Source organism: Orycteropus afer, unplaced genomic scaffold (assembly GCF_000298275.1).
Source record: "Orycteropus afer afer isolate SDZICR_OR568_19922 unplaced genomic scaffold, OryAfe1.0 scaffold00049, whole genome shotgun sequence".
NCBI lineage: Eukaryota > Metazoa > Chordata > Mammalia > Tubulidentata > Orycteropodidae > Orycteropus > Orycteropus afer.
The window spans coordinates 1,602,793-1,628,060 of record NW_006921636.1 but is presented as its reverse complement, the minus strand read 5'-3'; the positions used below and the strand labels follow the sequence as shown (position 1 = coordinate 1,628,060).

Sequence of the window (25,268 nt, the reverse complement as noted above, 5' to 3'; positions counted from 1 at the left end):
GATAGAGGGAGACAGAATCAGGGACTGATGGCAGGATGTGTGCCCCTGGATCAAGCTGTCCCTGAAGTCCTTTTGTGCTGAGTCAGCTCTGAGAGGTTGTCTCCTACTTGTAACCAAATGTGGCTCTTTTCTGGGGGATGGATTCTTTTCTTTCTGATGATGTCTGAATTTCTGGTATGAAACAGTCCTTTCACTTCATGAAATGATGCTCAAAGAAGACACTTGTTTGAATTTTGGTTTTGAAAGGACATCCTTCCATGCCAAAATGAAAAGTGTGTAGTTCTGTTTGGTTCCTACAATTTGGAGGGATGAGGCTGTAAAATCCAAAATTCCAGGTTAAAAAAAATCTGTCGGGAAGAAGGAACCCTTTCCAAGTAATCTACTTAAACTGGAATGCCTGTGGGGGCTAGAGAGAGAATGTAAGATCTTGGAGGAGTCTAAGAATAAAAATGATCACAGAGCCCTTACTCCCCCCCATCATAAAAGCACCAGAGCTCTCAACACTTCTCCAAACTAAGACAAACAACAGTGCGAGCATGCTGGCTTTGATGTTGGGGAGACAATTTGTAGTAGTGAGGACTGTGGCCAACTGAAAGTGACATGCCTATCTGAAGGGGCACTCAGCTGAGAGATCCCATATGGAGCACAGCCCCAGCGCTGTTCAAACAGGGCCTTGAATTGTAAAAAAATGCAAAATGCCTCAGTTTTTAAATATCGACTCCAAATGTTTTAGAAACACTTTCCAAGGCAAACCACCAGCACAGAAGTGGGTCACACTGGACCCCAGACAGGTTTACTACCTCTGATTCAGAAGGTTACATACTGTCCCCAGTTCTAAAGCTCTAGGGACAAAGTTCCAGTTTTGACTGAGGCAGTAATAACCAGAGAACTGTCATTTTGTACCAATGACTCAAGCAGAAATAAGAGAGAGGACAAACAGACAAATCCCCAGTCCCGAAGGCCTCCCCAGCTGACAGCTCCTGGGAAGGCAGATGTCCTTAGAGAAACAAGCATCCGTCGTCCCAAAAGCCCAGACTCTGTGTGTCCAGAATACTCCTGTTGGTGGCTAGCTACCACAGTGAGAGCAAAAGCTAAGATACAGCCGTTGCTAAACAACAGTGAGCCCAGAGCAGACACCAGCTTAGAACATGGCAGAAAGTCCTAGCAGCGTCCCCAGAGACACCAGAAACCAGGGGGCCCTGTGCAGACACCTCGGTAGTGGTTTCTGCTGCAGAGAACACTTTGGGACCCAGGGAGGGGCTGGGAAGGCAGTGTCCGGAGTCTGAGGGACCTGGCCTGATCTGAGACCCCTCCCATCCTTGCTGTGTCACCTTGAATAAGTTGCTTGATCTCTCAGTTTTGTCATCTGTATGAGGGCAATGGTAGAAATGGCACCTCATGGGATGCCTGTGAGGATTAAATGAGCTAATACCCTGGAGATATTGCTGGTTAGGTTCCAGCCAGTGAAATAGAGCCAATACTGCAGTAAAGGGAGTCACGGGGCTCTTTTGGTCTCCCCATGCATAGAAAAGTTATGTTGACACTGACTGTAGTCTGTTACGTGAGCAGCAGCGTGATGAAAAGTTTGAAATATTGTGAGAATGACCGAAGTGCGACACAGAGACATCAAGTGACCACACGCTGTTGGAAAAGTGGTGCTTTTATACTTGCTTGATGCAGGGTTGCCACAAACCTGCAATTTGCAAAAAAAGGCACTATCTGGGAGGTGCAATAAAGTGAGGCACAGTGAAACTAGGTACACATGTAACACAAAATGGCTTAGCATAGTGGCTGGCCCATATGAAGTACCACACACAGGGCGCCCAGCAGTCTGAGAACAAGTGGGTCCCCTGGGCAACAGACTCAGCTTTTAAAGTAGACAGTCTCAAGCCCACAGGGATGAGTGGCAGCCTTGTTTCAGATTGTCACCAGCAGTTACACTTTTGAGAAAGACTATGGAGGTCCGAGGGAGGCACAGAAGGTTAATGTCCGTGGCTGCTGACCACATGGTTGGAGGTTCCAGTCTACTTCAAGGCAGCTCAGAACAAAGACCTGACACGTGAAACCTGGCTCCCTTATGCACACGAGGAAAGTGAGGCACCAAGCCATCTCGTGATTTGCTTCAAGTCCCCTAGATGAACAGTGGCTGAGCCAGTCTGAGTCAGGCCTCATGTTCTTAGCCACTTCATCAGCCTGCCAAAATCAGCACTGGAATATTGGAGGGCATTTCATGAGGGTATATTTTTCAACTAAAGAAAAAAGTACAGGTTATAAAACAAGTTCATTTAACAAAAGAGCACAGCACAGTTACGTCAAGTCTAGTAGCTGTGTTTCTTTAGAACAGTGGAAATGAACCCTGGGAGCCTGAGTCTTGCACTCATCGATTCAAGAAATGGTTCCTACAGTAAGCCAGGCACCCCGTGATGTGATAGAAAAGCACAGGTAAGAGGCTCCCTGCTCCATGACACCCCATGCAGGGGTGGGAAGGGCATGGGAGACAGACAACTAACCAATAAGTGGATCTTTAGAATTTGTGAAGAGCGCCATGAAGTAAAAGAACGAGACCCAGTAATGATAGCGGGCAGGGAGGATTTCTTGGAGGAGAGACTTGAAAAGGGGGAGGGGATTTTCCATGGCGAGAAGAAGGATGAATGTGTGTGAACACCAGGATAGGAAACAGCTGGTTCACGCTGCTATCTGCAGAGCACAGTAAGCCTGGCACACAGTAGGTGTTTCCTGCAGATTGGTTAAACAAGTTGGCTGTGCCTGAGAACAGCATTGGCAACAAGGCTGGAAAGAAGTGTGGACATGCCAGCTAAACCCACCACCAAACAGAGTTCACAGGTCACTTACTTGGCGGCTGGAGTCTTCCCCATGGATTCCTTCTGAGTGGGTGTTCCCTCCTTCCCCTTTCACTGACTACAATAACAAACAGACAATGGCCTTTCAGCTACCACAGCATGGCAACATGGAGGACGAAAGGGAAGTTCTGCGATGGATGGCCTCATGCATTTATTACTGAGATCAGCAATCAAAACAGATGGGGGACCAAGCAGCACATGTACTGCTTATGAGATGGACGAATTTCCAGTTGATTAAATTCAAGTCTTGGTTTCCAAAAATAACAATGAAAAAGTTGTAAATTTATTAGGACAAAAAAAACTAGTGCTGGAATGAGGAGGTGGTTGAACACACGGAATGAATGCGTGAACAAGCCAGTGAACAAATGAACCATGAGTAGTGGACTTCCATTTGTAATATTTAGTGGTGAGTGATTTTGGTGAGGCATTTTTTTTTTCCTTAACAGAGAGAGAAGTTATGCGGAACAATCCATTTTCCATCCTATAGCACCTCCTATGGCCAGTGGCATGTTTGATGGGGCTGAATGCGGTTGAATTCCCAGCTTTGGCACTGGTTCCATTATGCTTGCTCCAAGCTAATGGTTCTCAAAGCCTCATTCCCAGGTCAGCAGCATCAGCATCACTAGGAACCTTCTATTGTTGTTGTTATGTGCCGTTGAGTCGGCCCCGACTCACAGCGACCCCTCCTTGGGTTTCCAAGGCAGTATCACTACGGAAGTAGGATTGCCCAACCTTCCTTCCGAGGAGTGGCTGGTGGGTTTGAACCGCCAGCCTTCTGGTTAGCTGTCAAATGCCTTAGGCACTATGCTACCAGAGCTCCTAGGAACCTTCTAGAAATGCAAATTCTTGAGACCCACACTTGATTGACTGAATCATCAGCTCTAGGCGTGGGCCCAGCAATCTGTGTTTGAACAAGCTTTCCTGAGGGTTCTGATGTGCGCTGGAGTTTGAACATCAGGGAAGGCCATAGACAAATTCAGATCCACACTGGGGCCTGTAGTTTTAACTGTGTATTCAACAGTGTCAGATTAGCACAAAGCAAGGTAAGCATGGGCTTATTTACGAATCTGTAGTGAACAGTTTCATGTTTTGTACTACATCGTGTATGAAAAGCATGTGAAACGGTTTACTATAGATTAGTGAGTAAATACAAGTAAGTCCGTGCTCACCTTCCTTATTGGGTAATCTGCCCTGAGATTTAGTAATATACCCTATGCTGGATGCTTGATGGGAAAACAGCCAAGAAATCTGGGAACACATTTCTCAGGACTTAAAAAAATCTTGTCTGGGGTCTACTTCCTGCAGACAAGCACACCTTTTTGCTCCCTGTCTAATGTCTGCTCTGCCCTGCTCTGGGAGGTGTAGGAGGGGGTGCTAAGCAACGTGGTGGGGCTAAGAGAAAGATTCCAGAGTCTTCCACTGTTCCTATGGTCCTTCCTCCCTCCTTCCACCCTTGACCTTTTTCTTTTTTCCTTGCAAAGTCCTCTTTCAGAGACAAATAAGGATATACGTATACCTTGGAGATACAAGGAGCTCTGTGGCATAGTGCCTAAGGCCTTTGACTGTTAACCAGAAGGTTGGTGGTTCAAACCCACCAGCCACTCTGGGGAAGGAAGACTGGGCAATTTACTTCCGTAAAGATTTACCACCTCGGAAACCCAAAAGAGGGTTGCTATGAGTCAGAACTGACTCAGCAGTGAGTTTAGTTTTTTGGTTATTGTGGATTCGGTTCCAACCAGCACAATAAAGTGAACCACATGACTCTTTGTTTCCCAGTGCATATAAAAGTTATGTTTACACTCTACTGTAGCTAAGTGTACAGGAGCATTATGAAAACATTTGAAATATTGTGAGAATGACCCAAACGTGACACACAGACACAAAGTGAGCACATGCTGATAAAATGGTGCCGACAGACTTGTGTGACGCAGGGCTGCTACAAGCCTTGACTTTGTAAACAATGCCAGATCTGCGAGGTCCCATAAAGCGAGGTGTGCCTGTGATTCATGTTGGGTTTTGTATTCGAAGGACCACAGCCACAGCAGCTTACTTTCCAGCCATCCAAAATGGTGGAGTTAGTGTTTAAAGAGGCCAACATTCTTTTGGAGACTAATACTTTAAAGAAGTCTTTGGAAGGCAATTGTGTATTTATCTTGAGATCTTTCACTGGGATATGGAGCAACTGTCTTTAGAGAGTTGATTTTTATTCATGAAAGTCAAAGGGGAACTGTCTCAGGGTATTTGGGATGAAGTTTTGAAAGGGAATCTCATTGTGGCATCCAAGTGTGGAACTCACTTTTTATTTCTTTGACTGTGTCATGCATTCCCATGGCTTGATACCCTGAGGAGGCTGAACCATCTCTAGTATGTGCTGTTGTGTCCTGTTGACTCATGCGACGCTACAGAACAGAATGGAACTGCTCCACAGGGTTTCCTAGGTTGTCACCTTTATGGGTGCAGATCACCAGGTCTTTTCCCCACAGAACTGCTTGTGGGTTCGAACCACAGGCCAAGTAAGCAGCTGAGCACGTAACTATTGTGCCACCAGGGCTCCTTCTCCAATATGTATCACTTAGATGTTTGAAATTCTAGGAGAAATGTTTGCTGGCCAGTTCCTCTTTCTTTGAAAGGAATGCAAATGCAGTTTGACGCCATCTTCCAGTTTCACCACAGGTGAAGTTTAAAAGAACTGGGATGAAATTTTAATGTAGTATGTGTGTCAGCAAACCGTCTTACTGGAATGACCTCATTACAACAAATCTAAGGATCTAATCTGGATCTTCTGGAAATTTCCACATAAACAAAGGCTATGAGTCCAAGCTTTGCATTTTACCAAGATCCTCACTTGGAACAGAATCAGACTACTGAGACAAGGTAAATGCCATTTAGTGACAAGTCTATCAGAAAACCTCTGTCTATGCTTTCCAGAAGCCAGGCATTAACATTCTTCTCTTTGCCTTCCTGTGATTTCAGAGAGGTGCAACTGCCCAATACATAAAAATGTTTTCACCAAATATGTGACTGAGGGAATCACAAAAATGCAGCTTCTAGTGGTCCCATGCCCATGACTGTTCCCAGAGAACCGGGACCACAAGCCCAGGAAGCAGGAATAGCACGTAAGCAAAAGGATGGGCTTTGGATGCACAATGCCAACAAAATGAAAACCGGAGTCGGGATTCTGGCTCTGCCATTCCCCAGCTTTGGAACCCTGGGAAAATCATCTGAACACTCTAGAAGCTTCCTCCGCTGGCCTGCAGTGGCACAGTGAGAGTACTCCTCTCCTAGGTTCTTACGTTGAAAAATGAGAACCCGTGTGTAACGTGCTCAGCGCAGAGCTTACCATGTTGTGAGTCCCAAACAAGTAAATGGTAGCCATTATTGTTATTGGAGCCTCTGGGTGGTGCCAATGGTCAATACACTGAGCTGCTAATGGAAAGGTTGGCGGTTCGACAGCACCCAGAGACACCTGGAATGAAAGCCCTAGTGGTCTACTCCTAAAAACTCAGCCACTGAAAACCTTATGGAGCACAGTTTTACACTGACATCCATGGGGTCTTCATGTGTTGGACTCAACTCAATGGCAAGAGGTTTGGTGTGATGTATTATTGTTATCACCAGTCTTAGCCGAAGAGTGCTAAAGGACTGGAGAGTCCTCTTCAAGGGTAGGGAGGAATCAGGTCATCGGTGCAGACGGAAATCACCCAAATAAAAGCTTCTTCAGGAAGTCTTTCCTCACAGACCAACTCAGTAGTAATATTTCAAGAGTCAGGGAAGAACTTGAGATCAAGCACCTTGGCTGGAAGACTTTGGTTTTTCTGTTTTATAACCATCATTTCAAACCACCCCCTTTTCCCTCCAGACAGTAAATTTCAAAGGCATCATTAGACTCACTGGATTGAACATAACAAAACCTTATCATCTCATGACTGTCTTCTCATTTGGGCCTGTGGTTGGCACAACATTGAAGCTCTCAGTCTTTTTCTAAACCTGAGAAAGTTATTCCAACAAAGGGTTCCTATAAAACTAACGGTCCAAAGAAGAAGTAAGAGACATGAGGAGGCTTAAATGAAATAACGTATGTAAAATTAGTTTGAAGGAGGGAAGCACTGTTCATGTGCAAGGTGTTATTAATATTGACAGATTCTAAACCTCCATCTATAGTCTGCCATCTACCACCTTTATGGTTTCATCTGCCTACCTGCTTTGTGGGCACATGAATACATTCATCTACCCACGCACTTTTTAAAAATATACTAGCACTTCAAACATCCAAATTTCTGACATACAGTTGAATTAATACATATGAAAATCTTGTTCTATTTAAGGCATGGCAGATGTCTTAGATATTCCTTGCAATTATTTTGAACTCATGTAGGAGCCTATATGTTCTTTGTGAAATGGTACATCTATGCGTGTCAAATATAATGCCAGTACTTATATGACTTTGGTACTTTTTACCCTGAAATTATAGCTCTTTTGAAAAATTATATTCTTTTTCTTTCTCTGAGAAGTTCATTTCTGGAAAGAAAAAGATTTCTTTAGCAATAGCAGTGCATTTTGTTACTTTAATGGAAAAAAAAAAACAAAAAACTCCAAACAGTACAGTAAAACCTGTGAAAGCCTGAACTAGTGTAAGGTGGAAACTTGTCTGAGAAGGAAACACAAATATTTTCCACTAAAATGAATGATAGAAGCATGGTTAAGAGTGCATCCTGTCCAAGACCTGGAGACACAAGGCAGTCCCGCTGAGTTCCAGGTCTCACAGGTTTCGCTGCACTTACTTTCCCACTGGTTCGTGGGTACATGAGTTATTTGAAAGGAAATTGAGGTGGGGCAAAGGCTGCCAAAACCAGACCCAATCCGTTGTCACTGAGTTGATTCCTACTCATAGAGACCCTACAGAGTAAGAGTAGAACTGCCACGTAAGTTTTCCTAGGCTCTGGTGGTGTAATGGTTAAGGCATCTGTCTGCTAACCAAAATGTCAGTGGTTCAAACCCACCAGCCGTGCCGTGGAAGAAAGATGGGGCAGTCTGCTTCTGTGACGATTTATAGCCTTGGAAAACCAATGGGGTCACTATGAGTTGGAATCTACCCAAAGGCACATTTTTTTTTTGTAAATATTTACAGAAGCAGACTGCCACAACTTTCTGCTGTGGAGCAGCTGGCGGGTTTGAACCACTCACCCTTTGGTTGGCAGCTGAGCGCTTTAACCACTGCACCACTAGGGCTCCTTGGGTCAAGGACAGAAGTTAGAAAAATCAATGATTCGAGGAATAGAGAAAGTGAATGAAAAACAATGGTGACACATTTGCAACTGAGTTTTCTCTTCTATAAAATTGGTTTTTAAAAAAGCATATACTGCTCATAACATCTGAAATCAGTTTAGAAGCATTCACTTATTTGGCTCAATTTCCCCCGTCACGACGGCCCAGATGCTGTCTGTATTTCCAAGCTCTTCGAAAGTAGTGGAGTAGTTTTGTTTGTTTGTTTTCCCTGCAGACACTGAGAGTCTAAATTAGCTCAAAAGCCATGAAATGATCCCAAAAAATGTTTCCTGAGAAGAATGGTGTTTTCCCAAAAAGCAATTTTTTTTTTTTCCCCTGAAAAGGAAGTTGACTTCCAGGAATCTGTTCTATGGGGGTATTAAGTGACACACATCCAAGTACCCATGATACTGAAGCAGGTTAGTAAAGCCTCTGTGGTGCTGTTTGGAGGGTAAGCAGCACATGCTCCCTGATGGTAACAACCGTGAGAAAGCAAGCATCTCCTTCGCGCCTTAGCTCTGCTCTGTGTCTGCTCACTGTTGCATCCCTAGTGCCTGGAATTTAAACAAATAAATGGAAAAACAAACCCACCACCGTTGAGTCCATTCCGACTCACAGCATCCCTACAGCACAGAGTAGAACGGCCCCAGAGGGTTTCCAGGTGGCAGAGTGCCTAAGGCATTCTGACTGGTAGCCAGAAGGTTGGCAGTTCAAACCCACCAGCCACTCTGGAAGACTACGCAATCTAATTTCCTAAAGATTAACCACCTTGGAAACCCAATGTGGGTCACTATCAATTGGAATCGACTTGATAGCAGTGATTTTTTTTTTTGAATCTTTATGGAGCTCTGGTAGCATAGTGCCTAAGGTACTTGACTGCTACAGAAGGCTGGCAGTTCAAATCCACCAGTCACTCCTCGGAAGGAAGGTTAGAAGGAGGTGTCACTATGAGTTGGGTCTGACTCAACGGCACATAACAACAACAACAACATGGAAGCCAACTACCACGTCTTTTTCTCATCCAGTAGCTGGCAGGGAGGGTCTAACTGCTGATCTGTTGGTTAGCAGCTGAGTACTTAAGCACTGCATCACCAGAGCTCCTTATGCCTGGAATTTAGTGGGCACTCAGTAATAATTTGCTGAATAAGTGAATGAATGAACTGCAAAAGCTGGATGCAACCCAAACATCCATCAATAGAGCATTGGTTCATCAGAGTGATGATGTGATCCAAAGAAGTCATAATAAATAATGAGGTGGTTCTATATCTGAGGTTCTGGACTCAAGTATCCATGGGATCATGCCAGTGACAGAAATGAGTGAGCTGGGCTGGGTATGACAATAGGGAGTGGTGGGGACTGTGTTAAACTGGAAAGCCCACATCTTTTCTGTATCTGAATTAATTACAATGGCATTGTAGTGTTCTAATGAAAACAAATCAGAATGAATGACAAGGATGATAAAGACATCTGGAATCGTTAGGGGAAACTCTAACCATCATGGAAGTCTTGAAGCCGTGTTTAAACATTACAAGGAATGAGTAACATTAGGCTCTCAGGCCCGACCTTTTTCCTGCAGTGGGTAGTAGTCCCAGTGGATGTGCTAAGCTCTGGGGCTGTGGATCCACTGAGGATTGCTTCGGAAACCTGACTTCTCCCACCCTGCCTGTCCGACAGAGCATCAGTTCCACAGGACTCTCTTGTTCCCCTAACAAATCAGACTTTCCCATTTCCACTGCTAAGGAATTTTGCCCAGCGACGTGTCACAGAGAGTTTGGGGGGATGAATTTACCTAACATGGGACCTCACTGGAATTTAAAGATTTGTTTCAGGCGGATGCAGTGTGTGGTTCAGAGGTTTCTTGTACTTTATCTGGAGTCTCTGTACCTGCACCCCACCACTGCCACTTTCAAATGAAGAAAGCTCCGTGTTGGTTATTTGGAAGACAACTCATACTGCCTTCTCATTTTTGTCTGTATTTTCCAGCTCTGTCCAGAAACAAGAAAGTGTGATCACCCTCAGTGTCACGGCGAGCTATGTGGGGATCCCACTGGTACGTAGACGAGTTGCCAGAAACTGGCCATTCTTTTCTTTCCGGACATTGTGTAAACATCCGTTTTAAAATCACAGTTTTGATCTCCACTCTCAGCTTCAAACTGCAGACCAAATGACTAGCCATTCAAGTGGCGTGCCTGCTAAACGAGCTGTGCACTGCTTACCTTGCACGTCAGAACGTTAACAAGAAAGAAAATGATGGCCAACAGCCTCTGACAGCTACTCCAACAGGCCTCCGCTCCCACTGGCAAGGATTCTGTTGGCTTTGTTTTGTGGACTATAAAGAACCCCTTTGACAGGGTGCACCTGTGAAAATGGAGAGAGGTGCCTTCTCAAAGGATCAAACCCCCAAATACTCTTGAAAATAAAAACTCACTATAATGAAATTCTTATTTTTCATTAGAAGAGAATTAAACCAATGGCATTTTGCATAGGTTTCTTCCCTCCCTCCAGCTGATTTGAGTTTGCTGTATTATATTATTAAGTTCTGAGCATTTAGCTAGGATCTCTGGTGACGTAGTACCTAAGGCACTTGACTGCTAACCAGAAGGCTGGCGGTTCAAACCCATCAGCCACTCTTCGGAAGGCAGTTTGGGCAATCTCTTTCTGTAGTGCTACTGCCTCAGAAACCCAAGGAGGGGTTGCTATGAGTTGAATGGACTCAACAGCAGTGAGTTTGGTTTGTTCTTTTGGAGTGTTTAGCTATTTAATGTACACGGCTCTAGACAGGCACAAGAGGTGTCTGCACACACTGTCTAAACCCACTGGCATCAAGTTATGACTCCTGGCCACCCCACACAACAGAGCCGAACTGCCCCATAAGGTGTCCTAGGCTGGCAGCTTTATGAAAAACACTAGTGGCACAGTGGTTAAAGCACTAGGCTGCTAATTGAAAGGCCACTGGTTCGATCCCACCATCTGCCCTATTAGGAGAACAATGTGGAAGTCTGCTTTTGTAGAGATTTAAAGGCTTGGAAACCCTATGAGGCAGATTCACCCCGTCCTATGGGATTGCTATGAGTCAGACTGGGGTTGACAGCAGTGCGTTTGGTTTTGGGTAATCTTTTCAGAAGCAGACTGCCACATCTTTCCCCTGCAGAGCGGCTGGTGGGGCTGAACTGCTGATTTTTTGGTTAGCAGCTGAGCACTTAACCTCTGTCCCACCAGGGCGTCTCCTTCTACTTACTCTATACAAGTTAAAAGTAAAGCAATTTCACCAGCTAAGTGATGCGTTTTCACCAGCAGAAAATTATTTTGTCATTTTTCTTATTTCAATGATCTCCAAGTGAGTTCTGCCCGAATCTGAGTCTTTCATGTATCACCTTCAAAATTGTTGCCACGGCAACATATAACTTGGACTCTTTATTACTGAAGCCTTGAAAAAAATATACCTTACGTTCTTTATAGAAATAACTGTATTTTCAAAGAAAACTTCCTATCATTAATGTAACAGTAAAAGCTATATAATTTGCCATAAACAAAAGGAAACTTCAAGCAAAATAAAATGAAAACTTAACGATAATATTAAATTCTAGAAGATGCTGTGGTTTGCCAAAACTCTGGACCCAATACCAGCCTTTTCTTTGTTAGGAAGGGAGATCAGTGAGGGTTAAAAACCATTAGCAGGAAACTGACACTTTGTCTGTGACTGAATTGGAAGGATGGAAAGGAAGTTTCTCCCTGCACAATTTATATTCCATACCTACTACCCACATGACACCTGTGATCTGTGTCTTTTGCTTGGGGAAGCCCTGCCCTAGGTGTGTCAATTATGCAGAACCGGAGGCAGGTGGCTTACCCTTTGCCTGAAAAACGCCATCAACGAGGTTCTTGGCGGTGTGCTTTCTTCTCTTTTGGGTTTCATTTCTGCGGCTTCAGGGGCAGCATCTCCATCCTCATTGAGGTCCACTGTTTGTAAGGTTGATTCTACGTCCTCAGACTTGATAATCTCTACTGGTGACTGGCACACCACCTGGATTTATTGTGCCAGGTAATAAGACAGTGAAAAACAGCACTCCTCCATCACACATTTTATAGCATGGGGTCCTAGTGGCCCCCTTGTCCACATCGTCACCATGAACTGGAACCTACAACCATTTCTACACATTACTGAGGAGTAACGTCACCTCAGCTAACTTGCTCTCAAACAGTCAAATTCCTAATAACTGCCAAATGGACTGAGTCAGATGTGGCTAAGTTCCCCATGAAAGGGCAAAGCTCGGGTAAGAGGTCCCAGCACTTTTGTTTGTTTTTTAAATAATATATCTATTTTTTAGTTTTTGGTGAAAGTTTACATAGTAAGTTAGGTTCTCACTTGACAATTCCTATACAAACTGTTCAGTGACATTCGTTACACACATCACAAGGTGTCAACCTTTTCTGTATTTGTGTTGTTTGCTCCCTCGGCAGCATCTAGTTTCCCTGCCCCTGACAGTTTCATCTTGGCCAGCACGGGCGTGGGACTAGGAAGCTCCCCTTCACTCTGAGCCCGATTCCTTTGCGTTGGCTCACTCCACCTGTCCTGTGTCCCCGTCACCCCTGGGACACTTTCTGCGTTTGCCTGGTGTCTGGAACAGGGCAGAATGAACTGGCCTGGGAGAGGGGTTTACATTTCTTTGTCATTGTTGCTACTTCTTCAGGCAGAGGTCAGCATAATATTGCACCTGGCCATGTGCAGCCCCCGGTCTAAGAATGGTTTTTTACATTTTTAATGGGTTTAAAAACAAATGAATAAAACCCAAGGAGATGAAGAATATGCAACGGAGACTTATGTGGTCCACAAAGCCTAAAATGTTGACTATCTGGCCCTTGCAGAAGGAGTTTGGCAGCCCCTCTTCAGAGGGAGCACTATCCAGCCAAAGCCTTCTTTATGCTTTTCTTTGCTGGTAGCAGAGCCTGAGCTTCCTCGAAGCCTTGCTCTCACTGTTAGGAGAAAGAAACACTTAGCTAGGGCCTTAACTGTTTCCGAAAACAGTATGTGTGTGGAAAAACTATCGTCCTTTCCTTAATAAAAAATAGACCCTGGCTTGCAAATGTCCCCAGTGACCCAAACTGGGAAGGTCCTTTCATCTCTCGATCATCACCTGAAGCAGAGAGCGGCCATTGAGAAATGCGCATGCAGGAACATCCCAGACCACGGCAACTATATCCAGCAATTTCTCTCCACTTCACCAGCTCTTAAGACAGTGACATGGCTTCTCATGTTCTCCCTTTGTAAATTAAGACCTAGGCTGGGGAGTCGGAAACGCAGAGCTCCCCAGGGCAGAAGGCAGGTCATGTCAGCATGGACTGACGTAATGTAAGGAGGAGTGGTGGGGCTGTGGTGAGGAAGAGTCAGGGTGCCTCATCTAAAGACCTCCCAAGAGTAAAGGCCTGGACTGGCCAGACGACACATAATGGGGGTAGGCTTCCACTGCTGGGGGTCTCGCTCTTGACCCTGGCCTGTCTCTCAGAAACCAGGCTAAGACTGGAGCCAAATAAGAGATGGAGATTGAGGGTTGAACATAGACATGGGTTTCCAAATCCAGGCCTGATTTAGCCCAACTCCATTTCTGCACAATCAGCTTCAGGCAGAAAGGCCTTTGGGGTAATTCTGAAACACAGGTGGTCTGCAGAGTGGAAGGAGCACAGGCTGGAAGGCAGCCTGCCTGGGCCTAAACCTGGCCTCTGTAGTCCTAATACAAGGTCAAGGAGCTCTGGTGGCGGAGTGCCTAAGGCATCTGACTGCTAATCAACGGGTTCAAACCCACCAGCTGCTCTGTGGAAGGAAGGTGGGGTAATCTACTTCTGTAAAGATTTACTGCCTTGGAAATCTAATGAGGGTCGCTATCAGCTGGAATCGACTCCATGGAAGCAAGTTAATAATACAAGGTCAAGGAGCTCTGGTGGCACAGTGGTTGAAGCATTTGTCTGGTAGCCACAAGGTTAGTGGTTTGAACCCACCAGCCACTCAGCAGGAGAAAGATGAGGCAGTCTGCTTCTGTAAAGATTGATAGCCTTAGAAACCCTATGGGGCAACTCTGCTCCAATCCAAAGGGTCACTAGGAGTTGTTATCAACTCAATGGACATTTTTTTACCTTCCCAATGCAAGGTCGCTACTCAACATCTCTGTGCCTTTGCTTTCTCCTTTCTCAACGGGACAGTGCATACTGCGGAAAGCTGTTTTAAGGAGTAAATGAGGCAGTATGTATAACATTCTTACAACAGGGGCTGGCACATAGTATCCACTCAATTAATGCAGTGGCTGTCATTCTTGTTATCATTAGAGCTACTTCCTCCACGGGCACAGATTTTCTGAAATCCCCCACTAGGTACGCTCTGCTGTCTGGAGGTGATCATGTTAATTTCTACCTCTCACTGTGCCAGCATCATGCAAGGTATTTTTTGTCTTAATTGAGGACATTTAGTTCTTTCTCTAGGTACAGAGATGACATCAGTATAGACAAGGTTTGGTACATGGGAAAGCTCTCTGTTCACCTCTCTTTTTGCTAAATGAATCATCACAATAATTTCTACATATTTAAAAACAATGCACAGCTTTCCTGGGCTGAAGCAACTGTGAGAATACATTAGCACTGGTATACCACAGAGACTCACAATGTTTAAGAACAGCTCATTCACTACTGTGGAGTAGGTTCCAACTCACAGGTACTCCTCCTTGGGTTTCTGAGGTGGTATCATTACAGAAGTAGATTTCCCAACCTTCCTTCCGAGGAGTGGCTGGTGGGTTTAAACCACCAGCCTTCCGGTTAGCAGTCAAATGCCTTAGGGACTACGCCACCAGAGCTCCCTTAAGAACAGCAGTGGGGGAAAATAAGTTATTTAAATATTAATTTCATGTCCAGAAACTGCACTGTTGTTAGTTGTTACATAATTTGCTTGACAGTTTGTCTTCTCTATTAATTTAAATTCAAGAGACCTTGAACTCAGGCGACTACATTTTTTTTTTTTTTCCTGAAAGTAATACAGTACAACCATTTGGCAGTTACTTGGTGAACAGACCCTCTGTTCATATAACATATTCTTTATATTGTTGTTGTTATGTGCCATTGAGTCAGCCCCGACTCATAGCGACCCCTCTTTGGGTTCTGAGGCGGTATCACTACGGAAGTAGATTGGCCAACCTTCCTTCCGAGGAGTGGCTGGTGGGTTTGAACCGCCAGCCTTCTGGTTAGCAGTCAATGCCTTAGGCACTATGCTACCAGAGCTCCCATGCTTTATATAGTAACTCAATAAAGAGTTACAAAGACAGCTCAGGTCAATAACTTCATCCACATACAGATGAAGAATCTGAATGGATGAACAACTGGCCACAGGTAAGTAACCATTTCAGTGAGGATGGAATTGGTTGCCAATAACTGACTATCTCATGGTGGCTTAATCCATGAAAACATGGAACACATAGCAACGAGGAAGTCCCGGAGCTGTTCAGTGGCCCCACAGCGTCTCCCGGAACCCTGGCTCTTTCTCTTACTTGGCCCAGTCGTCTTTGACATACTGGATTCTCATTTTTTGATGTATTACCTCAGAGTCATAAAATAGCTGCTGTGGTTCCAACCCCATGTCCTAAGAAGGAAGGAAGGAAGGCCTTAGAAACAATTTGCTCCACATCCACTTCCCAGTTTTGATCCTCCAAGTCAGGGCACGTTTCATCTGCCAGAACTAGGTCCCTACCCTTGTTCCTTGGCGAAGTGACAGGGTTGCTGGTTTACACCAATCACCATCAAATACTCAAGGTGTGGTGGTTGCCATCTTTGCATGAGATCCAGGGAAGACGGAGTGAGGAAGGTGGCCAATGGCCTCAGGTAGGTCGTGAACAACAGGGTCTGCCTGACCCTCGGTTCTCAAGTATTCTGTCCCTGAAGTCGGCTCCTCTGCGCTGGAGGAAAAATTACTCCTATAACAAAACGGTGGCATTTTATGGCCTTTGCTTTGCAATTCAACATTATTTGAATGCCAAAGGTTGCCTTCCTGGGCCCTCCCTAATGTCAAGAAGCATCAACTCATACATCCTAGGCCACCAGTCCAGTCTCTAAAACACAACTATTTCAGTAGGCCAAAACTGGGACTTCTAGAAACTCACATTGGCTTTGCAGTCAGGCTGAGGAACCGGCTTTTAGCAGCCAAGGAAATTCCTCTGGCATCCAGAGTGGAAAACCCGGAACGACTTGGGTGAAGTGTGGATCTGATTTGCATATACAGACATATGAATTCCATTTTTATTTGGCTCATTTTCCAACTTCCTTCCAGGCTAGAGCTTTGTGCCTCGTTAAGAACACATTACTGCATCTGCACATTTTAATCCTGGGTGTGACGGACGCTATGAAAACCAGCTCTGTGCCATATTTTGGAATCAAATCCCCACGGCTTCATTTTAATAGGGGATATGGTATAAAGCTGGCACAGGGCCGGAAGTGTTTCGTTCTGTTCTCCACAGGGTCGCAATGAGTCGGAGCTGACTTGACGGCACCTAACACCAGCACCACCACCACCACGGTGTACACAGCATGAAAATGGCTTGAACAGAGGCAATATACATTTCAGTAAAGGGTTATACTTAGTTGCCTCGAAGTTTATGTCATTCTTACTCTGTAAATACGGGTGGATCTTGCATTGGTTGCTGGGTGTGTGTTGGAAAATTGCAGGTAGAGAAATGAAGTAAAATAAACTCAACCCTAATTAAGCTATAAGCACTCACTAAAGAACGCCTGCAATATGCTTGTGGCCGTTGCTATCAGCTGCCTCGGGTCAGCCCCTGACTCCCATGACTCCAGGCACAGCAAGACCGGCTGCCTGTCAGCTATGGGGTTTGCACCGGCTGACTTTTCTGGAGTCGATCTCCAGGTCTTTATTTCTAGTCTTAGTCTGGAAGCTTCCCTGAAACCTGCTCAGCATCAGAGCATCAGACAAGCCTCCACTGACAGTCAGGGTAGTGGCTGTGCTTAAAGTGTGCTGGCCGGAAATCGAACTCCTGTCTCATGCACAAAAGGTGAGAGTTCTACCACTGAACCACAACCATGCCCCGTCATACGCTTCAGCACACCCAACTGTCCTGTTCTGAATGGTGAGAGACCGTACACTGGTTTGACTAACCTCTCTTTTTTTGAGAGAAGGATGGAAAAAGAAACCTAAGATCTGTCTCCTGTCCATGTGGGTGCTGGGCCCGCTGTGAGCTGTACAATTTTACAAGGCAAGTCTCTGCGTACCAGGAAGCACTCACTGGTAACGTGCTCCTGCTTGCTGACAATCACCGATGGGGTCAGCAGACGGGTCCTGCAGGCGGCCCCGCCCAGCAGTCTCTGTTGCAATTATTCATCTGCGCCATCTGAGCCTGAGCACAGGCATGGACACTATGCAAAGGAATGCGCGTAGCTGTGTCCTAATAAAAACTACTTATGGACACTGATGTTCGAATTTTATATAATTTTTACGTGTCATGAAATATTCTTTCAACTACCCCCAACCATTTAAAAATGTAAAATCCATTCTTCACCATGGGATCCATCGAAACAGGTGTGCAGGGGGCAGATGTGGCTGCGGGCTGCCTGCTTCTGAGTGGGTTCTCACTCTGCTTCAGGCACTGACCTGAGCACTACAAGCATTGTCTCACTGAATTCTTACACAGCCCTAAGGGGCGGGCACGTGTGGCCATTAACAGATGAGGAAACTGAGGCCTGAGGGGCGGCCCAGCCTGGACAGGGTGGGACCCAGACCAGCACTTTTTAGCCCCAATCCATCCAAGGGGTAAGCTGTTAGAAGAGGAAATGCCGTAACTCAAAAACAGAAGCATCCTTGGGAGGGCTGGGCAATTAAAGCATTTATTGGAATGCTTCATTATTTTCCTTAAAAAAGACTTTTCTATCTGCCGTATGTATCCTTATCAGCTCTGGGTTATCTTTTGGTATCAACAACTTCAGTCCCAGTTCATGCTGCTGTCTCTGCTTTCAATTCACACTGGAAATGAAACACCTTCTGTCTGCTGCTAGAAATCCCCTCTGTCTTGCAGCAAGGGGGCTGCAGGAGAGCTGGCGTTGTGTGAACAGCCAAAGGGGAGCCTTTCTTCAGGAAATTCAGGACCTGCACGCTCACTGAGGCTCTGGATTTAATCTGCAGGAGACTCACAGAGTCCCTCACTGCGGGCTGCTGAAATAACTAGAGCCTTTGAGTCTCTAGAAAATAGCTAGCAAATTCATGAGAACATTCTGCAGTTAAGAGAGACCTTGCTTTGCTGAGCTCCTAGGTTTGAGATCCAATTATGCCCCCAATTTTTTTAAAAAATAAAAAGGTAATAACAACAATAGCAATAAAAAAGCCGATTGCAAAGATGTCTCCCCTGCAAGGAATCATGACCCAACACCTCTGTTTTAATTTCTATCCCACAAGCTGGACAGCATTTCTGGAACATGTTTGGATTTCCAACATCCGTTCAGTTTGAGAGGGATAAAAATGAAAACACAAACCTTCATCCATCACCAAGTCAACAAGAAACACTCAGAAAAAGCTAAACCACATTTTGCTTTGGCAACATGATGACGATCAATTTCTATCTTGAAGAGCTGTGAATTCACTTATTTCCACACACACATATATATATATATACACACACACACACACACAATTTTTTTTTTTTTTTTTTTTTTCCCCAGAGACTGTACTCAGGGCAGAGGGCTGCTGCTTTGGGTCTGAAACTCACAAGGGCAAGCTTTTAATCTCCCTGGAAGATATTTTTGAAAGATACAATTTTTGTTGAGTTTTCGTATGGGGCCATCTCTGTCACATATAAACATCCTTTCTTGAAATTTCAGATCATCCTCGTAGAAGGTCCAAAACCAAAAGGACAGTGAGGCTCAGCTTATCTGTCTCAGGTATACAGACCTATCATTGTCATCTCTCTAACTTGGGGCTTGGGACCAACAGCCTGGGCATCGATTGCAGCAAGAGGTCCTCCTGCCTGGAGCAACTGCCTGCCCTGGGTACCACCCAAAGTTAGTAGAGAATAAGGGTTGCCATGGAAATAATGATGCAGGAGCAATCAAGGTACAATGAAGGAGAGGATGTGCCATCATTGTCTTGCAGGAAGTGCAAAGCTGTTCTTAAATTTCATAGACTCTTTCAGGCCCTCAGTGATAACAAATTATTAAATGCTCTGATTCTGCATTTATTTTTCACTGATCCAATGGTGCAACGGTTAAGTGCTCAGCTGTTAACTGAAAGGTTAGCAGTTCAAACCCACCCAGTGGCTCTGCAGAAGAAAGACCTGGCGATCTCTTCCCATAAAGATTACGGCACAGGAAACCCTATGGTTCTCCTTTGCCACATGAGGTCACGACAAGTTGAAAACTGACTTGGTGACACCGAACAACACTGGGAGTTACAAGTATTCACCCAATGTCATTCCCTAGTGATCCCAAATCACGTGAAAGGATGAAAGAGTCTATCGCAGATGGATAGCACTTGGCTCATGCAAGTACACAGGACCCCAGAGCTGGAAACACCACTGGCCCAACATGCTGAAGATGAAGGTGGAATGAGTCTGTCATTTAACACATAACTTACATTTGCCTCTGAACCTGTAGGGACTGAATCCTCTTTAATTGACTAAAGGGAAAATAAAAACAAAAACAAGAGTCAGGATGTTGCAAAAATAAAAATAAAAAGATGCTCCAAAAAAGTAAAGGGCTGGATGGGCTACCATTTCCTCTTGGTGCATTTCTTTGATACTGAATTGTTTATGTATGTACTTTGTTTCAAAAAGAACCTGAAGGAGGGTTACAGAAATGTATATAGTATAGCAAGACAACATCAATTAAATTATGTATTTTTAAAATGCAATAAAGGGAAAATAAATATACAAGTGCAATGAAATCAGGAGAGGGTTTATTCGGAAAGCAGAAACCAGAGTCTTGGCCAGTAGGTAACACTCACATTTGTCTATACATCCTCCAGTCATTGATGAAAAGAGGGAAGTTGTGATCAGTCACTCAATATACGGTAACTGTTAGGTAAGCACAAACGAGCCCTTCAGGAAAATTCTGTAACCGATCAGAGAAACTCACTCCACGGACCACACAGAGCTGGTGGCCCTGTAATGCAGCCTATTCAACGGCACCACAGTGGGCAGCTTAGGCTGTTTCTCATATCAATATGCACCAATGTTATCATTGCCAAAGTCCAACCTGGTCAGAGTGCTTCTATGGAGGGCTGAGGGCTGGGGTCCAACACATCCAACTGCAAACATGTTATTCCCTACAGTAATTCTGGCTCTATACTGCTGCCCCAATTCTACCAAAGGTCAATGCCACAATCAACACTTTAGTTGACCAAGTCTCAGCTTTGGAGTTCACCTTTGTTGTCTCTTCTTCAGTGGTTCTTATACTTTTCCGGAGTGTGTGTGTGGGGAGGCTGGTTACAGACCACTTTGAGACTTTTTTGATACGCTTGGACTCTCCTCCCAGAAAAATGAACATGAACCACTGTGGTAGTTCAGTTTGTGTGTCAACTTGGCTGGGCCTGGTTAAGTGGCTGGGCAGCTGGATGTAGTATTCCCCATGATGAGACAGGTTATCAACTCCACGGTGGAATCTACTGGGAGCAGCTGAGTAGCTGCCTTAGGGAATGTGGTCTGCTTCCTGTATATGAGCAGAAGCCTTGGGGAATGGCTTATGGCACACTTGGACCTGCATGTAGCCATGTCATTGTTCACCAGCCTGCCATGTTCTGCCAAACTTGGGACTTACAATGGACTTACATTAATGGCCTGCCATGTGGTTTCGTAACATTGGTACTGTGCCTTTTTATTTGTCGACCTTGTGTTTGTCAGCCTCAGCAGCTAGCATCTGTCTGAGTGAAGAAATGCCTCTAGCTCCAGTGGGCCGGGAGCAGTAGGCAGAGCTGGACCCCAAGGTAGGGGCTTTCACCCAGCCCCTAGAGCCTGGCATTTTGAACTTGGACTTAAAGCCTCCAAACCTTAAGAGAATAAACTCTGGTTTATTAAGGTCATCCCATTTATGGTATATTCTTGTTAGAGTGGCACTAGGTAACCAGAACAACCTTTTTTTTTTTTTTTTTTTGCAAATGATTTCAGGATATTCACGGACCCAAAGAATCTCATCTCTTGGGTTCCAGGTTAAGCGCTTGTGTTGGTTAATTTTATAGGTCAACGTGGCTAGGCTATGGTGTCCAGCTGTCTGGCCAAACACCAGTCCAGACTCTGTTATGAACTAGTTCCCTGGGATTAAATCAATTGGCCTTAAGTAAAGCAAATTATCCTCCTTAATGGGGGTGGGTCTCAACCAGTAACCTGAAGGCCGTAAGAGCAAAAAGGGAGTTTTCCTTAGGATGTACTCTATCTCCAGACTACAAATCAACATTTCCCTTCCACTCCCTTATTGTTCACTCTCCCTGTCACCTGACCTATGGATTTTGGGACACAAGACTATAGGGACCTCTATCCTGTCCCCTAGGAGCTCTGGTAGTATAGTGGCTAAAAGCACTTGACTGCTAACCAGAAGGCTGGCGGTTCAAACCCACCAGCCACTCCTCGGAAGGAAGGTTGGGCAATCCTACTTCTGTAGTGATACTGCCTCGAAAACCCAAGGAGGGGTCGCTATGAGTCGGGGCCGACTCGACAGCAAACAACAACAACATCCTGTCCCCTAATCACAGATTATCCAACTCCTAAAGATAAATTGCTCTCTCTCTCTATACACACACACACACACACACACACATATATATATACAGAACCAGACTAGTTGTTGAGTTGACTCTGACTCTTGATGACCCCATATGTTTCAGAGTTGACCTGTACCATAGGGTTTTCAGTGGCTGAATTTTTACAATTTGATTCCCAGAACTTTCTTCCAAGGTACTTCTGCATGGACTCCAACAGCCAAGCTTTTGGTTAGCAGCTACGCATGTTAACTGATAGCACCACCTAAGGACTCCATTGATGTCCATCAGCCTATGAAAACTGCTGATGTTATATGTTATATATGTAAAGCACAGTGTGTGCACACAGTAAGTGTTCAATTAACAACACTAATTCTTATGAATACTGGGAAGAAGAGGTACAGACCTATTTAAGTCTCTTCTTAAACTTATTTAGACATTTCTTTAACTTTTTCATGTTGCTTCTGAAATTTCCTTAACTCTGTTCAGGCCAAATATATGTTTTTTCCCTAACTCATTATAAATAGACATTTTAAACACCACCTCCAGGTTACACTAGATGTCAAAGACAGAACGAGGAAGCAGAGATGAAGGTTTCATTAAAATCCTGATGACTTGTTCCCTTATAGTAAAGTCATGTCGATTTTTGTACAGCAAATATTCTGGAACATACTAACTTTCGTCCACTGCACTAGTATTTTGAGATCTTCATCTTTTTGACTGCATCAATGAGCCCACCCACTGTGTCAACTTGATAGGTGTGCTTCTATGTCATTGTTCACGTGACTGATAGAAACACTGAATCGAAAGGACCAAGGCCACGCTCTGGAGGCCTTCCAGAAAAGCTTCGCAACGTGGTGGTGTTCTTTCAGTAAACATGCTCTGTGGGCTTGCACCTCTCCAACATGTTACCATGGGTCAAGTGTAACTCTATGGAACTGCAAAGCTAATACAATCAAAGTAGTAATAATGTAACAGCCCACATTATTGAGCTGTGGCTGGCATTTATATTAGTGTTTTATATTGTATTATATTAGTTTTCCAAGTCAGTGTTCAAAATGGAAGCAGACTGTCCTTAATTTCCAGGGTTCTGCTCCAACATCTATTGAACTTCTGCTCTGACTCTACATCTCACCTCTCTTGGAGGCTGGAGGTGTGCCCCTCATCTCCTTGACAGTTGACTGATGCATTACAGCATCCTCACTGGGCCCATCCTTTGACTCAAGCATTGCATCTGTATTTGTACCCAGCTGAGTTTCCATGCTCAGTGGAACTGCTGGGTGGCTTCAAAATGCCCCAACTCATGGTGACCCCACTGCCTGGTCCTGCACCACTACCCTGACTGGATGTGGATCAGATCGCTGTGAGCAAGAGGATTCTTAGAGGTTGATTTTTCGAGGTAGGCTGTCAGGCCTTTGTTGCTCGTCTCTCTTAGTCTGGAAGCTCTGCTGAAACCTGGCCAGCAGTACAGCCAACACACAAACCTCCACCGACCAACAGGTGGTGGCAGGGCACGCAGTACCTGGGCCGAGACTCAAACTCGGGTCTCCAGCACGGAAGATGAGAATCTGTCCATGGTCTCTGCTCAATACACAACGGTGAGTCACGGGCTCAAGCACCTTCTTCCTCTTCTCTTTGTTTCCCACCGAGCAGAAAGCCTGTCAGTTGAGGAACCAGGAATATCAGCATTCGATGCATTATCTTCTGCTGCCAGTATGGAGTGTGTTACGGTGGATAAGCTTCCAAGAGGAGGAAAGATGACTTGGTTCTTCCACACAGGGAACAGAGCAGGCCTGCTGACAAAAGCAGGTCCCTTCAATGTCATGTTCAATGAGAGAGAACAAGGGCGATTTGAAAGTGCAACTTCAGTGTCTGTGGACCAAGAGGCATTTATCAGGTTAACATGATTCCCAGTCAGAATCATGTGGGGCTGTCAGGAAACAGAGTGTGAGATTCTCACTCAAAGGAAGAAAATGGAAATAACTTTGTCTTTTTCAATGAACTGGGCATCTGGCTATTACCTGGTGAACCTAAGGACAGTCCTGCCTCATTAACAACAACCATGACAATTCAGTGCATGACGAAGGATCCAGTTTGGAGACTTGTGTTGCTGAGAGTAAGGAGCTAAATGCCAGGCAAACTTCTTGGTATAAACATGGATAAAAGGGGTTCCTCTCCTTTAAAGAGCACATCCAATGCCTGAAACGAAGTTTTGTGAACTCATTTCCACATGGTAGCACTTAAGCCAGCGGGCTTTTGGGAAGCATCATTTTGATCACATGACAGCCCCCCTGTGCTCTTTGATTTCACACAGGACTCGAAAATATAAGAATCTTAAGCAGACATAAGAATCAGCAGGGGAGCCTGTTAAAATGCGTATTCTGATTGTGTGAGAATACATACATTCTCAGCGGGGCACAGAACTGGCATCAAACAGTTTGAAGCCCTTGTTCCACGGAAGCCCTAAGCCCTCTCTGCTCAAGCCTGGATTTTCCAACCCATCACTCAGGCATTTTCATCATGGTCCAGGCACATGCCTGACCTTCCTGACCAGACCCCCTGTGAGATATTGTTAGGTGCCACTGAGTGAGTTCCCACTCATAATGACCCAATGGACAACAGAACGGACACTGCCCGGTCCTGTGCCAACCTCTGAGCTGTCGGTACGTTTGAGCCCATCGTTGCAGCCACTGTGTCAGTCCATCTCACTGGGAGTTTTCCCTTTTTCACTGACTCTCTACTTACCAAGCATGATGTCCTTCTCCAGGGACTGGTCCCTCCTAATAACACGTCCAGAGTATAAGAGATGAAGTCTGGCCATTCTTGTTTCTAAGGAGCACTCCTATTGTACTTCGAAGACAAACTTGTTAATTCTTCTGGCTGTCCATGGTATGTATATTCAATGTTCTTCACCAACACCATAATTCAAATCCATCAACTCTTCTTCTGTCTTCTTTATTCATTGTCCAGCCTTTGCCTGCCTATGAGGCTATTGAAAATATCATGGCTTGAGGGAGAGGGTAAATCTGTCTTTTAAACAAATACCCCAGATGATTCAGAGGAAAGTCAAGGTACTCTCTGTCTATTTGGACCTACAGTTCTTTCTCCCTTTCCTCAACGCCTGCAGTATTTGCCACACACACCCCATAAATCAGTGCTGCTGCTGCTCTTTGTTGTTGCATCAATTTCAACCCATGGCGACCCCATAGATTACGGAGTAGAGCTGCTGTCTAAAGTTTTCTTGGCTGTACTCTTTACTTATTTATTTACTTTTTTTTTTAATGGGAAAACTAATTTTATTTTATTTATTTATTTTTTATGTTTTTATTATTTTATTTTGATTTGGGTGAAGATTTACAGAGCAAATTCACTTTCCATACAGCAGTTCACATATACATTGTCACATGTCATTGACCACA

The 25,268-nt window shown here is 44.8% G+C and overlaps 1 protein-coding gene across 1 annotated transcript in view; it reads right to left on the bottom strand.

Annotated features, from left to right (window-relative positions):
* Positions 1 to 25,268, bottom strand: part of BCAS1 (brain enriched myelin associated protein 1) — an 84,573-nt gene that overhangs the window by 9,784 nt on the left and 49,521 nt on the right. The window contains exons 7-9 of the mRNA XM_042780625.1: positions 19,735 to 19,776; positions 11,977 to 12,150; positions 2,854 to 2,919 (exon numbers count right to left, since the gene is read on the bottom strand). Coding sequence (XP_042636559.1) covers positions 2,854 to 2,919; positions 11,977 to 12,150; positions 19,735 to 19,776 — 282 coding nt within the window. The remainder of the gene's footprint in view (positions 1 to 2,853; positions 2,920 to 11,976; positions 12,151 to 19,734; positions 19,777 to 25,268) is intronic.